Below are 16,716 nucleotides of genomic sequence, written 5' to 3' on the forward strand. Positions count from 1 at the left end.
AAGTGATGACTGGTCCTCTTTAATTGCCTTGTGGTTATGTTCAATACGAGAGTCGTTGCCCTTTAACTCCAATTTAAAAACCAATGCATACCATAAACGCTAACAAACATAAATGACAATTGCCAAAAAACTAGAGCATGCATTAAAAATGGATTTCAAATTTGGAATCAGTGATGCAGAAATATATAGAAAAAGTTCTAAAACCTCATTCAACAGAAAATTAAAAAAAAATAAATTTGTTGCCCAGTGGGAACCTGTCATGTTGAAAATGGTCTCCGATCTGCAGGCAGGATATTATAGAGCAGGAGGAACGGATTAGATGGATGTAGATTTTTTTGTGGGAAAAGATTAAAACTAAACTTTAATTTTAGTCATTGAAATTCCCAGCCAGTGCAACTGAGTCAAGTGGGTGGTCCTTTTCAGTAACTGAATGTCTTTTATGTATGACTGTGTATGTAGAGATAGCTGTAAATCAATAAGACCGCCCACTAGGCACTTATGGTCTAGGGATTTTAAAGAATTAAGTGTGAGTAATACTGAATCCTTTCTAAGACTCATATATATCACTCTGCTCAGCGTCTCCTTTTCTAGACCATGCAGTTCCCAGATCAGATTGCGTGTACAACATGACAGGTTTCATTTTAAAATTGATAGATAAATTCAAGATGAGTGTCGTAAGTCCAAACCACAATTAGGGCATTCTGAGTGAAGAGAGCAAGTCTATAGATTAAGACTTTAATTGGCAAAATATACAACAATGTTAAAAGGCCCCCGTACACATGAATTAATTTACAGCCAAGCACTCTTCAGCTGTCCGCTAATTCTTCTGAATCCCCCATGTTTGTCTTCAAAAGGAAGTACAGAGAAAACTCTGGAAGCAGCTCATCTTCCAAGGAACCTGAATTTCAACTGTCTGATTCTTATCACCCACAGCATCATCTGGCAGGTGAGTTGACGGTTTTCCATGTACCAGATGTTTAACTAACGGCCAATTACTCCGATAATGGTAGGTTTGGTTTGGAACAAGTCTCTTTCTCTTTTAGGGCTGTGGAACATTAAAGCATAACACAAACAGCTCAATGTAAAGATATGACCAGGATCTAAGAAAGTGGATAAGAAGGATGAGAATTTGGAGGGGAGAGAGACAAAGGGATAGAAGAAAGCATGGGATATGAGAAATGGGACTGTCCAGGACACCTAAGGACTGGTGTAAAAGGAAGTGGATGCCTAATTCAAAGCTTATCTGTCATGGGGGTGGTACTGAAAGACCAGGAGTTCCTGAGCTGGCCCTAAGACTGGGGCCCCTATGCTCACCCTCACCCCAGGGGTACCCTTGATGGTAGGGAGGCCTGGGTTCTCAACCTGGCCCTGTCTCCTGTCCAGTCCTGATCTTACTACCCCCAACTCTGGGAGTGGGCTAGAAACCCAGAAACACACCCTTACAGAAAAGACACGGACAAGGGACAATGAAACCTCATACACACTGCACTCACACACAAAAGTGAGACAATATGAATGCTTGGGGAATAAAGGAAAGAGCATTGAAAAACTTACAAGGGAGCATTCATACCACACAACAAAGATAATGCTGTTCACCGTAAACAGAACTCCACAGAGACCAGGATCGCTGAAGCTATCTTCGGCAGCTTCTTACTAAACTCCCCAGTCTTAAATAGGGAGAGACCAGCTGGAGATGGTAATCAGCAGCCTAGCTCACAGAAGAGTAAAATACTACTCCAAAAAGGATTAACTGCTGAACGGCTGGAAGCAGTGAAACAACTCAGCCGACGCCCAGTCAAGCTGAGCACTAACAGAGACCAGGCTGCATGTCGGACTCTGCAATATGAACAGAGCCCAACGCAGTAGTAGCAATCTGCGTGTGCGGAACTGGACAGCGCATGACATCATTGTCATCATTGTTTACAGTACATCTCCCCTGTGTGAAAAGAAAATATGGTGGCAAAAATATGTATACTGCATAAAGGCATAATGATCACATTAATCACATTCTGTCCCCATACATTTTGTATAGGTCGCTATGAAAGAGCTTTTAAACGAGTGCCGGACAACTTTTCAATCGGTGTTTTTTGGCCATAAATCTGTCCGTGTAATCCCTTCTTTCGTCTCATGTGCTCTTTTTATGTAAGGTGTAGTTTTAAATACAGTATCTTCATTATGTTTACACTGGGTATCGTATTTGAGATGGATCTAGGGCTACAGAAGGTTGGTAAGGTTTAGTTTTATATTATAAATGTGTCAACTCTTATGTTTCTGCTAGTTTTTATGAAGAAAACACATTTTTTACCATAAAAATAATAATAGTCTATTGCAAATTATGAGCAAATTACTTCACAGGCTACAATTCACCTCACAACCCCTGAGTGGCTTATTATATGCACATATAGCATAAACATCTTCTAACAGAGTATCCAAAAAACAATTATATAATTTATAATTTTTAATTATTATGTCCAGAAAAGAATAGAATCCCATCACTAACCTCCGTATGATTTAAACTTCTTTACTAAGAAATCACATTCTTCATTTATCTGGTTTTCTATCGTTTTCCTCCCCATCCCCAGATCCCTTAGAGTTGAAATTGTAAATCTTCTCATCACTTTCCAGTTCTCACCATGAGAAAAAGTAACACCTGGAAAGAAACTTGATGACAAAGGATAAAGTAAAAAAGATAAAATTACTAATTATGCAAAAAAAGAGAAATAAAACAATAAAACCTTATTTGGGGATAACCTATACAGAATATTCTCATATTGTATATATAATATGTATGTATGTAATATATATTTTAGGAGTAATATATAATACTGTGCCGCCCCCACGCCAGCAGCCGGGCTGCTCGGATCCGGACCCGCAATGTGGCTCAAGGTATCTTCCGGACCCGGGGGTCGCGAGGAACACTTCAAATAAAAGGGGGGACGTTTAGATACAGGGATTGCTGTAGATACTTTGTGGCGCCACCCACGGTGTGTGGTGAGATGTGGCACCACCGCTGCTGTTGAGGAGCACCCGGGGGCGATGGGATGGCAGCTGGATGTTAACCCCTCTGTAGGTAGGGATGGATGCCCCGGGGCCCAATGTCTCTGTGCACGGATGGTGACTTGCAGGGGCCAGCGCGCCCGGTTAGACCGGGGGATGTTAGCTTACTCACAATTGAATGAATCACACGAGTCCAAATGGTAAACCAAGGTGTTGGTGGCCGGCCGCCGCGGCTAGGTGTATTCTGGTCCCTCACCTGGGGTGATGGTCTGTGTCACTTTCCTCTGCACTGTGTTTAGTTCTCTTTGGACTTCTCGGTGTGAAACTCGGGAGTCTGCTCCCAGAACTACGGTTGGGAGCCTTACCCTCAGACGTTGACCCTTGGGATCTAACTGGCCCTGGCGGATGCCCTATCCCCCGCGGTGGGTTGTTGTCTGTTTTATGGGACTTTGGATGGGACAGGACCTGTAATCCTGTCCTCAACTGGTCAATTAACAAAGCCAGTGGTTCCGTACTCTGCTTCAGGGTCCAGGTACCCCCTCTGTGAACGGATTCCAGGTCGGTTCTCTGGTGTCAGTACCGGCGGCTCCTACCCTGTCCCGGTCCACCTCGGATCTCCGGTAGCCATCTTCCCGTCTCCTAACAGACACCGACCACCATCTGCCACCTAGTCAGCACGCCGGGGCTCAAACCCTGACGACTTTCCTTTCTGACTTTGCTTGAACTTTCACTTTCTCTTCACTTCACTTCCACCTTCACTTAACTCAAGCTTGAACTCCACTCCACCTCACCTAACTGCTTAACTCCAAACTTGAACTACAAACTGACTTTTTTCCCGCCACGGGATCTCTTGACCCCTAGGTGGGCGTTCTCCATCCGCCTGGTCCCGCCCACAGGTGTGTCTGTCCTACCCTAAGGGGGGTGACTAAGGTTGTTGGCTGGTGTAACCCCTGTGAGTGAAGGTGTTATGTGGGGGCCTATTTGGTGTGTGACCACCTGGCGGCGCCAGGACGTCCCAATACCATGTTTGACCGCCTTGTCAAAAGAGAAAATAATCCTTGAACAATAGGGAACGCTGATAATGTCTAAGATCCAAAACTCCAATACTGAATTTCTAATGTCTAAAACCAATTATCAATAACATTTTGCAACAAATTTGCTGTGAATTTGTGCTTTGCAGTGCATTAGTAGAAATCATTCACAAAGCAACATGATCATACCTCAGATCAATAAATTAATCTTCATCAGCTGTTCTGCTATACAAGGTCATGAATTCTCATGTCACGGAAAAATAAAAACAGTAAAAACTGTTATTTTTCTATTATTTTTTTATAATGATAAAAGTTCGAACAGAAAAAAAAATTAATCATTAGTACAAACGATTTTGAGCAATAGACATTTTGATATTGAATTAGATAGCGGGTGACGTTCATTACACTTTTAATGCATTTTACCCCCTGGCATGAGACCTTGGGCCAGGGCTGTTAGCAGAGATAACTAGAAGCTAAAGAATTCCTCATGTTGTACCTTATGTAGGCATTCCTTGTCTATATATATTTAGTAATTCAGAGTAAGGTAACCTTTACACGTTGCGACATCGCTAGCAATTGCTAGCGATGTCCAGCGCGATAGCACCCACCCCCGTCGCACGTGTGATATGTGGTGATTATTGCCATAGCGAACATTATTGCTATGGCAGCTTTACACGCACATACCTGTGCAGCAACGTTGCTGTGACCGCCGAAATATCCCTCCTTCAAGGTGGAGGTGCGTTCAGAGTCACTGCGACGTCACTAATCAGCCGGCCAATAGAAGCGGAGGGGCGAAGATGAACGGGACATAACATCCCGCCCACCTTCTTCCTTCCGCATTGCCATCGGGATGCAGGTAAGGTGATGTTTGTCGCTCCTGTAAGTTTACACAAAGCGATGTGTGGAGCTGCAGGAACGACAAACAACATCGTAGCTGCGGTCGACCCAACATTATGAAAATGAATGACGCTACACAGATCACCGATTTTCGATGCTTTTGCGATCATTTATCGTCGCACCTAGGATTTACACGTTGCGATGTCACTACCGGCGCCGGATGTGCATCGCTAACGACGTGACCCCGACGATATTTCGGAAGCGATGTCGCAACGTTTAAAGCCCCCCTAAGAGAGCCTTGAGAAATTATTCATTCACCATTAACTTTTCCACAATTTTTCACATTACACACAAATTTAAATGTACTTTATTGGGATATATATATATATATATATATATATATAATGTATTTTTATGTGATATACCAACACAAAGAACCAAGTATTTGTGATGCGTAAAGGAAATGATACCTGGTTTTCTAAATATTTGAGAAATATAAATCTGAAAATTGTGACATGCATTTTTATTCTGCCCCACTGAGTCAATGCTTTGTAAGACCACCTTTCGCTGCAGTTACTGCAGCAAGTTTTTTGGGGATGTTTTTACCATCTTTTCACATCTAAGGGGGGCTTTGCATGTTGCGACATCGCTACTGCGATCTCGTTGGGGTCAAATAGAAAGTGACGCACATCCGGCACCGGTAACAACGTCGCAACGTGTAAAGCCTAGAAGCACCGATAAACGATCGCAAAAGCGTCGAAAATCGATGTTCTGTGTAGTGTCGGTCATTTTCATAATTTCGCTGCAGCGACAGGTACGATGTTGTTCCTCGTTCCTGCGGCAGCACACATCGCTGTGTATGAAGCCGCAGGAGCGAGGAACATCTCCTTACCTGCATCCCGCCTGCAATGCGGAAGGAAGTAGCTCATCTCCGCCCCTCCACTTCTATTGGCCGCCTGCCGTGTGACATCGCTGTGACGCCGCACGACTCGCCCCCTTAGGAAGGAGGCGGTTCACCGGCCAGAGCGACGTCGCAGGGCAGGTAAGTGCGTGTGAAGTTGCCGTAGCGATAATGTTCACTACGGCAGCTATCACAAGATATCGCATGTGCGACGGGGGCGGGGACTATTGCGCTCAGCATCACTACCATCGGCTAATGATGTCGCAGCGAGCAAAGTGCCATTAAGTACTGACATTTTTGGCCATTCTTTTTTGCAAAATAGCTCTTAGCTTAGTGAGATTGGATAGAGGCATCTGTGATTCGAAATGTTCAAGTCTTGAGTCAAGTAGTAATAGATAGATATTCTGCACTGCTGGTGATGTTCCAAAGGAAGAATCAAGGAAGTAGTAGGGATGGCGATGCATTTTTTTTTTTTTTTCTTAATGTGTTGCAAAGTCATCCAATCTCTTCATAAGGAAAAAAAACTCAGACTGCATATGCTGTTATTCCTGCCTTTAACTGCATCCATGCTGACAGGTATTAGATTCCTATAATATACTGTTCTCATCTGTATCTTCATACATGGCTTTGAATTATCTGGTAATTCTTGCTCCACATCTATGTCTGCTATTTTGCATACCCTCCTGTCCTGGCCCTTTGCTGAGTGACCTGCTATCTAGCAAAACCCACTCTGATACTCTATCGTTTATGGTCTATGCTGCTCAGCCTGGCCTATGGCTTAGAAAATCCACCTTAATAGTCGGTGTATTTTTATAAGATCAGTTCTTGAGATTGTGTCAGCAAAATGAGGACTTTTGAAATCCATACTTTTAGTAATCTGATAACCACATGTCCCACAATTTTTTGGTTGGACAGTTAAAATGGTAAAGTTATGGTACGCTGTGTGAAATATCCAATTATTTTTTCCTACAGATCTTTATATATGAAAATGTTTAACCTACACCATAGTGGAAAAGTCATCTATTTGATTTAAATGAAATTATCACAAAATATTAAAAATGTGGGTTCTAATATACAGTTCTTAACGGAGATACTTTCTGGATCAAAATAGTTAATGTATGTGTGAAGACAGGGCCCTGTAAAATGTCTGTCAGGGGTTAATATTCTTAATTGGCCAGACCTGGATCCCTGAAGTGTGTTAACTCCTGTTTGCTTAGTCATTGTGTTCCCTAGGACTATTGGAGCCAGCCATTGTCTGAGAATGAGGATTGCTAATTTAATGTAACCTCCCCTCAGCCTCTCTGTCTACCTAACTCAGATGAGAATCCTATAGAATTAACTATGCAGATTGGAATGCCACCCAATAAGATCACAGCCTTACTCCACCAAACCGGTGAGACCACATTCCCTGGAATGAGTGCCCGGGAGATATAAAAAGGGTCTGTTTGAGTCACCAGTGGGTGTTATTTGGCTACATGCTTTTAATCTAGGGGTTTTGATCCTGATTGGAAGTCCATTACCCAGCCTGAGCATTTCAACACCAGCTAGAGAATCAAACTGGATTATATTGTGCAGGAGCACTGCCAAGGATTCTAGGATTCGGCTGGAAGAAATCCAGGTTGGGACAGTTCGGTTACCTGGCTACGGACTATGCTGTGCTTGTGAAGCTTCCTACGCGTGTCACTATCCTATTCTTGGTGGCTACCTGCCAAAAATAGGGTACTGCTGATTTGGGGTATGTGGCCCTGGAAGCTCTGAAGGCACAAATATTCTTCTCACGGGTGGGCCAGCGGAAGGGTGAGATTCTGTTGCCTATTACATTGTGTGATTTGCTTGGTTTTGTGTTATATGCCTTTGACTCTTGGGGATCCAATAAAGTCTAATTATTGTGGTTCCCGCACCCTGTGTTGTCTGAGCAGTGTTTTGACCACAGGTAAGGAGTTTGGGCTTTCAGTTAGGATGAGCCCTGGTCCATGAGGTCTTTCTAAAGTTGGCCGGGCCAGCGGATGAGAGTACTCACAGACCTCCGTGTCTCCACAGTATGTTCTAGTGAATTCTCTTTCTCAGGTCAAAAACAGAGATGTAAAAAGCAAAAAGAAAATTGAATAATTATTTGTAACACATGGGAGAGACTTAAAAGTCATTTGAAGCCTCAGGTGTCAGGCCAAGTGTGGTGCACCTTTAGTATTGGAGGTTGATTTGGATTTGTACCTCAATGCACACACTGTCAGCCGGTTTGAAAATCATCTAATTTCTGAATGTTAAAATATTGGTGACTTATTTCCCCTGGCTGTAAAAAAACCCCCAAAACTGTGAATGCCTTTATTTTCAGATCCAAAAAAGTAACATAATTTTCTCACCTTTACCTGGTGGTGAAAGGGGAAACATTTCTCCTTGTGAAGAATATTATGCCTAACATGCCAGTGTAAGGAGTCTATTAGGCCATGCAATGCTCTTTTGCAAACTTAAATATGCAAACAGCCTCTTCAGAAAGAAGAGGACTTGATCTCTTGCATTATCTATTTGCTGTAACAATTCTAGAAGTCAATATGTACCCTTTTACGAGCTTTGCTGCATGACTTAGGAAAAGAAGCCAAACCAGACACTCCATTTACAGATACGTGTTTTGGTGTGCTTCCCTACTAAGTGCAAAGCAGGAGATCTGGCTAGATGAGAGGTACAGTATCTGATTCATGGACTAAGGGGAAGCATTTCTTCTTCTGGAGAGTGATATGCCTTAAATGCTGGTATAAGAAGACTTATAGGCCAAGCAATGCTCCTCAGGGGAAATTAAATATGCAAATAGCCTCTTTCAGAAAGAGGAGAATTTAATCTCTAGCACAGGTTGGTAAATTTAGATTAAAAAACTAAAACCTACCATATCCCTTTGATATGTCTTGGAATATAGGGACATAAGGTCGTTCAGAGAATTCTTCTGCGTGGTTGACAAGAGCATCCTTCACGGTCTCATATCCACAAAGTACAACCACCTTCTCGCTTCCTATCTGCACGCTGAACACTGGGCCGAATTTCTTTGAGAGCTGACAATAAGATAAAGAATATATTATCCACTTTCCACCTAAGCCATTGTCATTTTTCCACCTGTTCTTCCAAGAGCCACGGCTTTTTTAATTTTCTGTCCACAAAAAACATATGAGGGCTTTTTCTGGGAAGAGTTCAATATTTTGAATAGAATCATTGATTTCACCATTTATTATTTTTAAAAAAATGGATAAAAAATTCCAAATCCTGTGAAATAGTAAAAACAATGTTATTATTGCTTTTTGGTTCGTTGACTCCTGGATGAACCTTTTTTTATGCGAAACGCACGTCGGGTGTTTAGGGATTCCATATTCTACCCTTTTGCTGACTCCCCTATGTAGGTATATACCGTGATAGTCTGTTACATTGGGACCTTTTCCATGTCTATCATTTTGACAATATATCTTATTGTTTTTAATATGAATTTGACACTCGTGTCTTCTGTGAGATGGTATATGTATTATGTGATTGACACATGTTTAAAGTATTATGACACACTTGTGTCTTTTTTTAAATTACCTTATTTTTCGGACTATAAGGCACACTTTTTTCCCCCCAGATGTTGGGGGGGAAGTGGTGGGTGCGTCTTATAGTCTGAATGTAGGGCTGCGGGGAACGAGGGTGCTGTGGTGGAGCGGGTCATCGGCGGCACAAGCAGGCTGTGCAGCACCTGCCGAGACCATGTGGGTTTGCTTATTTCATATGCATGCCCATCCTCCCACCCATTATCTCTCAGCGCTGAAGGCGGCGCTGACAGGTGGGCGGGATGATGGGCGGTAGATGCGCGCATAGTAAAGTGCCGGCCCACATGATCTCCCCTGGCAACTACAGCCTGGAGTGATCATGTGCAGCGGCTGTATTCACTGCCCCCCATGCATCATCATCAGTGCGGGGAGCAATGAATAAGTACTGTATACTCACCGTTCCCCTGCAGCATCGCGATGTCCCCCTGTCTGCCGGCCAGCTGATCTGTGTAGAGAATGGTGAGCACAGGAATGACGTCACCACTGTGCGTGCTCTCCACACACATCAGTGGGCCGGCAGACAGGAGGACATCGTAATGCTGCAGGGGAACGGTTCCACACAGGTCAGTGGCGCTGCTGCTGACACAGAGAGGAAGATGATAGATGCTGCAGGGAGTGAGGAAAGGTGAGTATAAACATTTATTTTTTTTCTGTGCTATAGGATACAGGCCATAAAGCAGGATGGGGTATATAGTAGGATGAGGGCATATACCAGGATGGGGGTACATTATGAGCAGAATTAAGGTACATAGCAGGATGGGGGTATATAGCAGGATGGGGGTATATAACAGGATCGGGGTATATAACAGGATGGCTATACCAGGATGGGAGTATTTATCAGGATGGGGGCTATACCAGGATGAGGGACATATATACAAGGATGGGGATTATATACAAGGCAGGAGGATCATGACCAGGATGGGGTGCCTTAGTGGGAAATTTGGAGACATTACCCGCATAACAGTGTCAGCAGCAGATCCTCGCCCCATAACATGACCACATTTTTTGCTTAAAATTTTATTTTCCTCGTCTAAAACCAAGGTGCGTCTTATAGTCCGGTGCGTCTTATAGTCCGAAAAATACGGTATATCTAGTCATATGCATGGTGATTTACTATATTGGTCCAAATTTACTTTTTTTTCAATTTCTAACATTCTTTATAGGGGGTTTGGTCAGGTGTTCCTAATTCTTATCACCTGTCCCCTGGAGGGGGGTTCTATCATGAGACAAGTTTGATGTGTTTTTACTTTTTTTCAATAAAGATATTATATTTTATGCCATTGCATAAGTATGTTTTTGGTGTTTTCAGTTTATTCGTTGTATTGTAAAACTTACCTGGCCACATGGTTTTCCGGGTCTGAATTATTATAGCAACACCAAAAGTGTCCATTTTTTAAATAATTTTAATGTTAATAAAAAATTTTAGAAATTTGTAAAAATTAGATTGTTATTTGCATCAATTTTTTCTGAGATTCGTAAGCTTTTCATTTTTTTCTGTCAATTGAGATGTATCAGTGCTTGTAATTTGAGGAGCAAGTTGACATTTTTATTGATACTAGATTTAAATTCAAATTTAACAGCTTTCTCCAAAATTTTGATTCACTGCAAATTTATTTGGATTCTAATTATCCCTCTGGTGGGAAGAATATCTTTAATAACGAGTTTCGGAATAATGTGCCTGTCAGGCGCAGGCTATAAAAATACCTATAATATCTAATTTTTGCAATTTCAGTGATCTAAAAGTGATCAGAGACCTTCATAGGGATGCAGTAAAAGAGACTACACATTATCAGGTGCAAAACAAACCCATTTACTCAACATAAAAGTAATAACTCTGAAATACACACATTTCAAAACTCCCACCAAATAGCCCCCAGTTATAACACATAACGGTTATTAAAAAGAGAAAAATTTGGCAAAAAAAATATAATTTCAAGGCACCTAAAATAATATTACACACATAATTATTCAAAATTGGATCCTGAAGTTTCCCCAGAAAAAACACATTTGCAGAGCAAAGAGCAAGAACAACCTTATAATGTGTGATGTGTTCGGGAACAATAAGCCTGAGAAGCCAGCACAGGTATATCTGCCCTCCTGAAGCTCTGCAGACCAACTGTGATATTAGGTTTCACACAGCAGCTAGAGCCAGGAGACTACCTGGAGAGAGGGGATTTCCTGAAAATCTGGGCAGGAGGGAGAAATGAAAGTAAAAGAGAAGCGCCTGTCAGGCACATTAATCCCATCCGAGGGTTAAATTACGATAGAAAGCCTTTAACTGATTTGAAAATATGGGCATAACACAGGAGATGTCCTAGGTCTATATTGAACCTGCTTTGAGCTCCGTAATGCAAACACAAATTTTGTAATGTCCAAGTGACCTCGACCTGTCTGGCTAAAGGGATAACAGATCGTAATCAATTCACAGTCACACTGACTGACTGAATACACCTTTTGCAGCTCCCTATATATTATCACTTGAATCTGTCCATTAATATTCACATACTGATGATCATCAATCTGTTTTATACACCATGGTAGTACATCAGAATCACTTAAGGCTTTTTTCTATCCCTATGTGAGATGAGCTGTGCACTCTGAATCCCTATACCTACTCCGTAAAAACCTAAAATGGCGGTGCCTATCTGGCCACAATCTATTATACTGGTTGTAATAGTCCACCCTGGCTGGGCTCTCAAATGTGCTGCAGGACATTGTCACGTCCCCACCGGAGCCCGCTCCTGCGACTTCTGCTCCGATCGCCAGACGACGCCATGTTCCCACCATGGATAGTGCTGGTGATGGGAGAGGAGTCGGTGCCCGTGGCTCTGCGGAGTACAGGCTCCGCTCATCCACTAGGCTGGGTTTCCCTGGAACCTGCAGTACCACTGGCTGACTTTAGGTGGCGTGTGTGTCTTCCAGCTGAAGTTGCCAACATTCACCTGCAGCCAATGGGAAGACACCACACCCTTCTTATTCCCCCTCCTGTCACATGACCACTGCCAGAGATAGTTCTGTACTCCTGGCTCATGTGCTGTTTGTATGTTGATTCCTGTGCGCTGACCTTTGCTTGTTTTTTGACTACCCTCCTGCTTGTCGTTTTTGTACCTTGCTGCTAGTTCCGGATTTGACCTCTGCTTTGTCTCTTCACTATGCCCTTACCTGCCGATTCGGTTCCTGTTTTGCATCTCCTTGATTTTGACCCTGCCTGATGACCACGGACTACAGCCTACCACAGGTAGTGATCTCTGGGACGCTGTGTAATTCCAAATCCCTGTAAAAGGGTTAAAGGGTTGCATAGTTCTTGGGGTCCTGCTTTGTGAGCGGCTTTTCTCTAAACTCCCCTAACAGCCAGTCTGAGTCTGTGGCTCCAATCAGGCATTACAGACATTATGTGTAAGCCTGTGTAGTCATTAGCCTGCTTTCTGATTGATCAGTAGTGTTTGAAATGGTGCCAGTTATTTTTTTTATATACTGCGAGCGTCAAAAATCGAAGTCAGAGAGAGATTGAATTCACGAGGACCTGCAAATTTCGGGATTCTTTTCTTGAAGTCGATCCTTAGTGGATTGGTCCATTCATCTCTAAATCTAATTGTTTCTATTCCGGATTTATAAAAAAAGTTTTAGGAGGGAACCACCTATCTAAAGAAATTAGGCTTTTTCATACCCTGAGATTGCAAGAAATGCAAAAAAGAAATAGAAGTTGGGTATATGTAGGGGTATACCCCTATGAATGGTTACACATGCTATGACTTTAAGAGACAGTGCTCCCTTGTGTTCTGTATTTTGGGGGGGCTAGCCGGCAGAGTCGGTGCTTGCCTCTAAACTGTGCAGTTAGACTAAACTTGCCCAAAAATTGCAGGGAAGCTGAGAAAGGGCAGGAGAAAAGCATAGGGCAGGAACAGGAGAAGTTGGGTTGCCAGAGGCTGTGTAAGTGAGGAGACGCTACCTTAGAGACTGCCCGAGAACAAGACTTGGAAGATAGGCATGGTGCCAAGCTGCGAGCCGGACTGTGACTGAGCCCTGATATTCGCCAAGCCAATATCGGATTGGGAAGCTCCTGAGGTCGATGATCCCGAATACAAGAAGCATTGCCATCCATCAATCAACCCTGGGCCTGTGGAATCGGAGAGGTTCCCCCTGCCTTGGAAGGAGAGTGTGCCCCAACAAGCCACTCGAACAACACAGTGTCAAACTCCCGGAAGTGGACCTGACTCGCCACAGCGGGATTGTGAGTCCTTTACCACTGTGCATATTTGATAAGGTTTAGTGTATGTGTGATGTTCCTAAGGCTTCAGTCGCCACAGAGTATTGTATCTGACTTAAAATGCAATGCTCATCCCGGGTAAGGAAGAGGTTAACCACTGGTTTTCACTTACACAAAACACTTAGGTGGCTTACAGCTAGCCAGCAGTTACACAACACAGGTGGGCACCATAGCAAAGATATTTCCCCAGCACTGGTGAGTCATCAGAAAGATGGGGGCTGCCTGGGAAGTGAGTGAACACACTTAGTTTCACTTTAGAACAGTTTGGACACAGGAGAGAGAACAGCTTGAGGCAGAGAAGATCAAGGACTCTTGGGGGGATGCTGAACGGCTCCCACCAGAGGGGCCGACTGGGTGCTGGGCAGACAGTGAGAAGCAGTAGACTACTGGGTGGAGCTGTGAGACAGAGGAGTTCATATGGTAGCCGGAGGGTGAGCCCAACAGCCCCTTCGGGACCAGCACCACACAGGGTGCAGAAGCCCTACCCACAAAACCACTGGCCCGGTGAAGAATAAGCCCTGCAGGTCCCGTGAAGTGCTACATATGCCTCATTAGTCAGATTATGGTAAAATCATGACCCAGACAGCAGAGGCCAGTTAGGTTGTTAATGTAGTGTAATTGTAAACCAATTAGTTCTGTAAGCAATCACCTTAAAATATTAAAGTTTATTTGTAATTTAAGAAACAAAAATGCACTATATAAAAACATTTAAAATACACACAAAATCGCTTTAGCAAAAAACAGGCCAAATCTGTATACCACTCCTGCCGACCCTCTCTGTCTACACAGTGTGATCTCAAATAACATGGAATACTTGTTGTTGTTAGTAGAAGTCCTATAGACAACAATAAATGCATGCAAAACTGAAATAATTGACCTCTTTTATAATATATTATCCCAACAAACAAAAATTCCTGCCTATAGGTTTAGAATAATAGTAATAACTGAATAATTATGTATAAAATAGAATGCTAAAATGCTGGCATAGACACAGCACACTTTACAGTGTAGGGATAATAAAATAAAGCTTTGATTATGCCGCACATCGGCACACAATGACACTGGTCTAAAGGTACCTTCACACATAACGACTTACCTGCGATCCCGAAAACGATGCGACCTGATAGGGATCGCAGGTAAGTCGCTGGGAGATCGCAGGTGAGATGTCACACAGTGAGATCTTACCAGCGATGCAGGAACAATACAGGTCGCAGTAGCGACCTGTATAACAATCTCAGCAGTCACTGTTACCCTGTCACACAATGTCAAACACAGTGATGTGTCCTGCCCAGCAGGACATCGCCTTTGAAGAAAATGGCCTGGACCATTCTGCAACGACCGGCGACCTCACAGCAGGGGCCTGATCGCTGGTAGGTGTCACACATAATGAGATCGCTAACGGGATCGCTACTGCGTCACCAAACAGTGACTCAGCTGCGATCTCGTTATGTGTGACGGTACCTTAAGTTGTGTGCTATAGAAATAATATGCTTCACATGAAGAAACAGAAACGTGAATTTTGTTTTGCTGCAGTCATTTTTTGTGCCTTTTAGATGTTTTTATGTAATGTCTAGTGATGAGCGAGTACTAAAAAGCTCGGGTGCTCGAGGCTCGGGCCGAGCATCCCAAGATACTCGTGTACTCGTCCCGAGCACCGAGCCCAATGTTATCCTATGGGAGACCCGAGTATTTTTATGAAATGACCCCCGGCAGCATGTAGAAACCCTAAAAATGTCACAAAAGTCTCAGAAGAGTGCTCAAATGACATGGCAACAGCATGGGGAAGACCCCTTGAAGCATTTATCACTCAAAAGTCACAGCTGTGAACAATTTTGTCCGCGTTTTACGCCATTTTTACGGACTCACCAGAAAACCTTCCAAAATGACACCAAAATGAATTTTCATGTCGGAAATGTTAAGGGCACATACCCAATAGTGAGATAGAGCTGGTGTATGTTACTTTTTGAGATTAATACATGAAAGATTTTACGTAAAACATTGTGTGGCACTCCGATGTCCAAAACGCACGTTTTGTGCTTTTTACTAGCGATGTCGGTCATTTTTTATTTCATTCGATCTCCCGTCGGTCGGTCTCGCTCTGTCGGTCTCTCTCTGTCTTGTCTGTCCCCCTCTCACAGTCTGTCGGTCATTCTCCCCCCTCTCTCTTACTTACCGTTCCCTGATCACTGCTGCGGCGCTGCACAGCTGTTCACTAAACTCCGGCGGCTTTTCCTCTTTTGAAAAAGCCGGCCGCTCATTAAACAATCTCGTATTCCCTACTTTCCTGCTTTTCGGCGCCTATGATTGGTTGCAGTGAGACACGCCCCCACGCTAAGTGACAGGTGTCTCACTGCACCCAAACACAGCAGCCGGTGTGTGTGTGTATACTGTGCAGTGAAATAAATAATTAAATAATTAAAAAAACGGCGTGCGGTCCCCCCCAATTTTAATACCAGCCAGATAAAGCCATACGGCTGAAGGCTGGTATTCTCAGGATGGGGAGCTCCACGTTATGGGGAGCCCCCCAGCCTAACAATATCAGTCAGCAGCCGCCCAGAATTGCCGCATACATTATATGCAACAGTTCTGGGACTGTACCCGGCTCTTCCCGATTTGCCCTGGTGCGTTGGCAAATCGGGGTAATAAGGAGTTATTGGCAGCCCATAGCTGCCTCTAAATCCTAGATTAATCATGTCAGGCGTCTCCCCGAGATTCCTTCCATGATTAATCTGTAAATTACAGTTAAAAAACACACACACTCGAAAAATCCTTTATTAGAAATAAAAAACACTAACAAAGTCCCTCATCACCAATTTATTAACCCCGACAAACCCTCCATGTCCGGCGTAATCCACAGACCTCCAGCGTCGCGTACAGCTGTGCTGCATGAAGGTGACAGGAGCTGCAGAATACACCGCCGCTCCGGTCACACAGCAACTGAGGTGAGTATAGCGATCAGCTGAGCTGTCACTGAGGTTACCTGGATGCAGCGGTGGATACAGCGGTGGCCGCGGGTAACCTCAGTGACAGCTCAGCTGATCGCGCTACTCACCGCCGCTCCGGTCAGCTCCACGCAGCAACTGAGGTGAGTATAGCGATCAGCTGAGCTGTCACTGA

General features: G+C 43.6%; 1 protein-coding gene across 1 annotated transcript in view; it reads right to left on the bottom strand.

Moving 5' to 3' along the window:
* The window catches only part of LOC142297394 (uncharacterized), a 181,706-nt gene that overhangs the window by 40,860 nt on the left and 124,130 nt on the right, over positions 1-16,716 (bottom strand). Inside the window, exons 14-15 of the mRNA XM_075341620.1 lie at positions 8,645-8,807; positions 2,501-2,650 (exon numbers count right to left, since the gene is read on the bottom strand). Coding sequence (XP_075197735.1) covers positions 2,501-2,650; positions 8,645-8,807 — 313 coding nt within the window. The remainder of the gene's footprint in view (positions 1-2,500; positions 2,651-8,644; positions 8,808-16,716) is intronic.

The sequence above is a fragment of the Anomaloglossus baeobatrachus genome, chromosome 3 (assembly GCF_048569485.1).
Source record: "Anomaloglossus baeobatrachus isolate aAnoBae1 chromosome 3, aAnoBae1.hap1, whole genome shotgun sequence".
NCBI lineage: Eukaryota > Metazoa > Chordata > Amphibia > Anura > Aromobatidae > Anomaloglossus > Anomaloglossus baeobatrachus.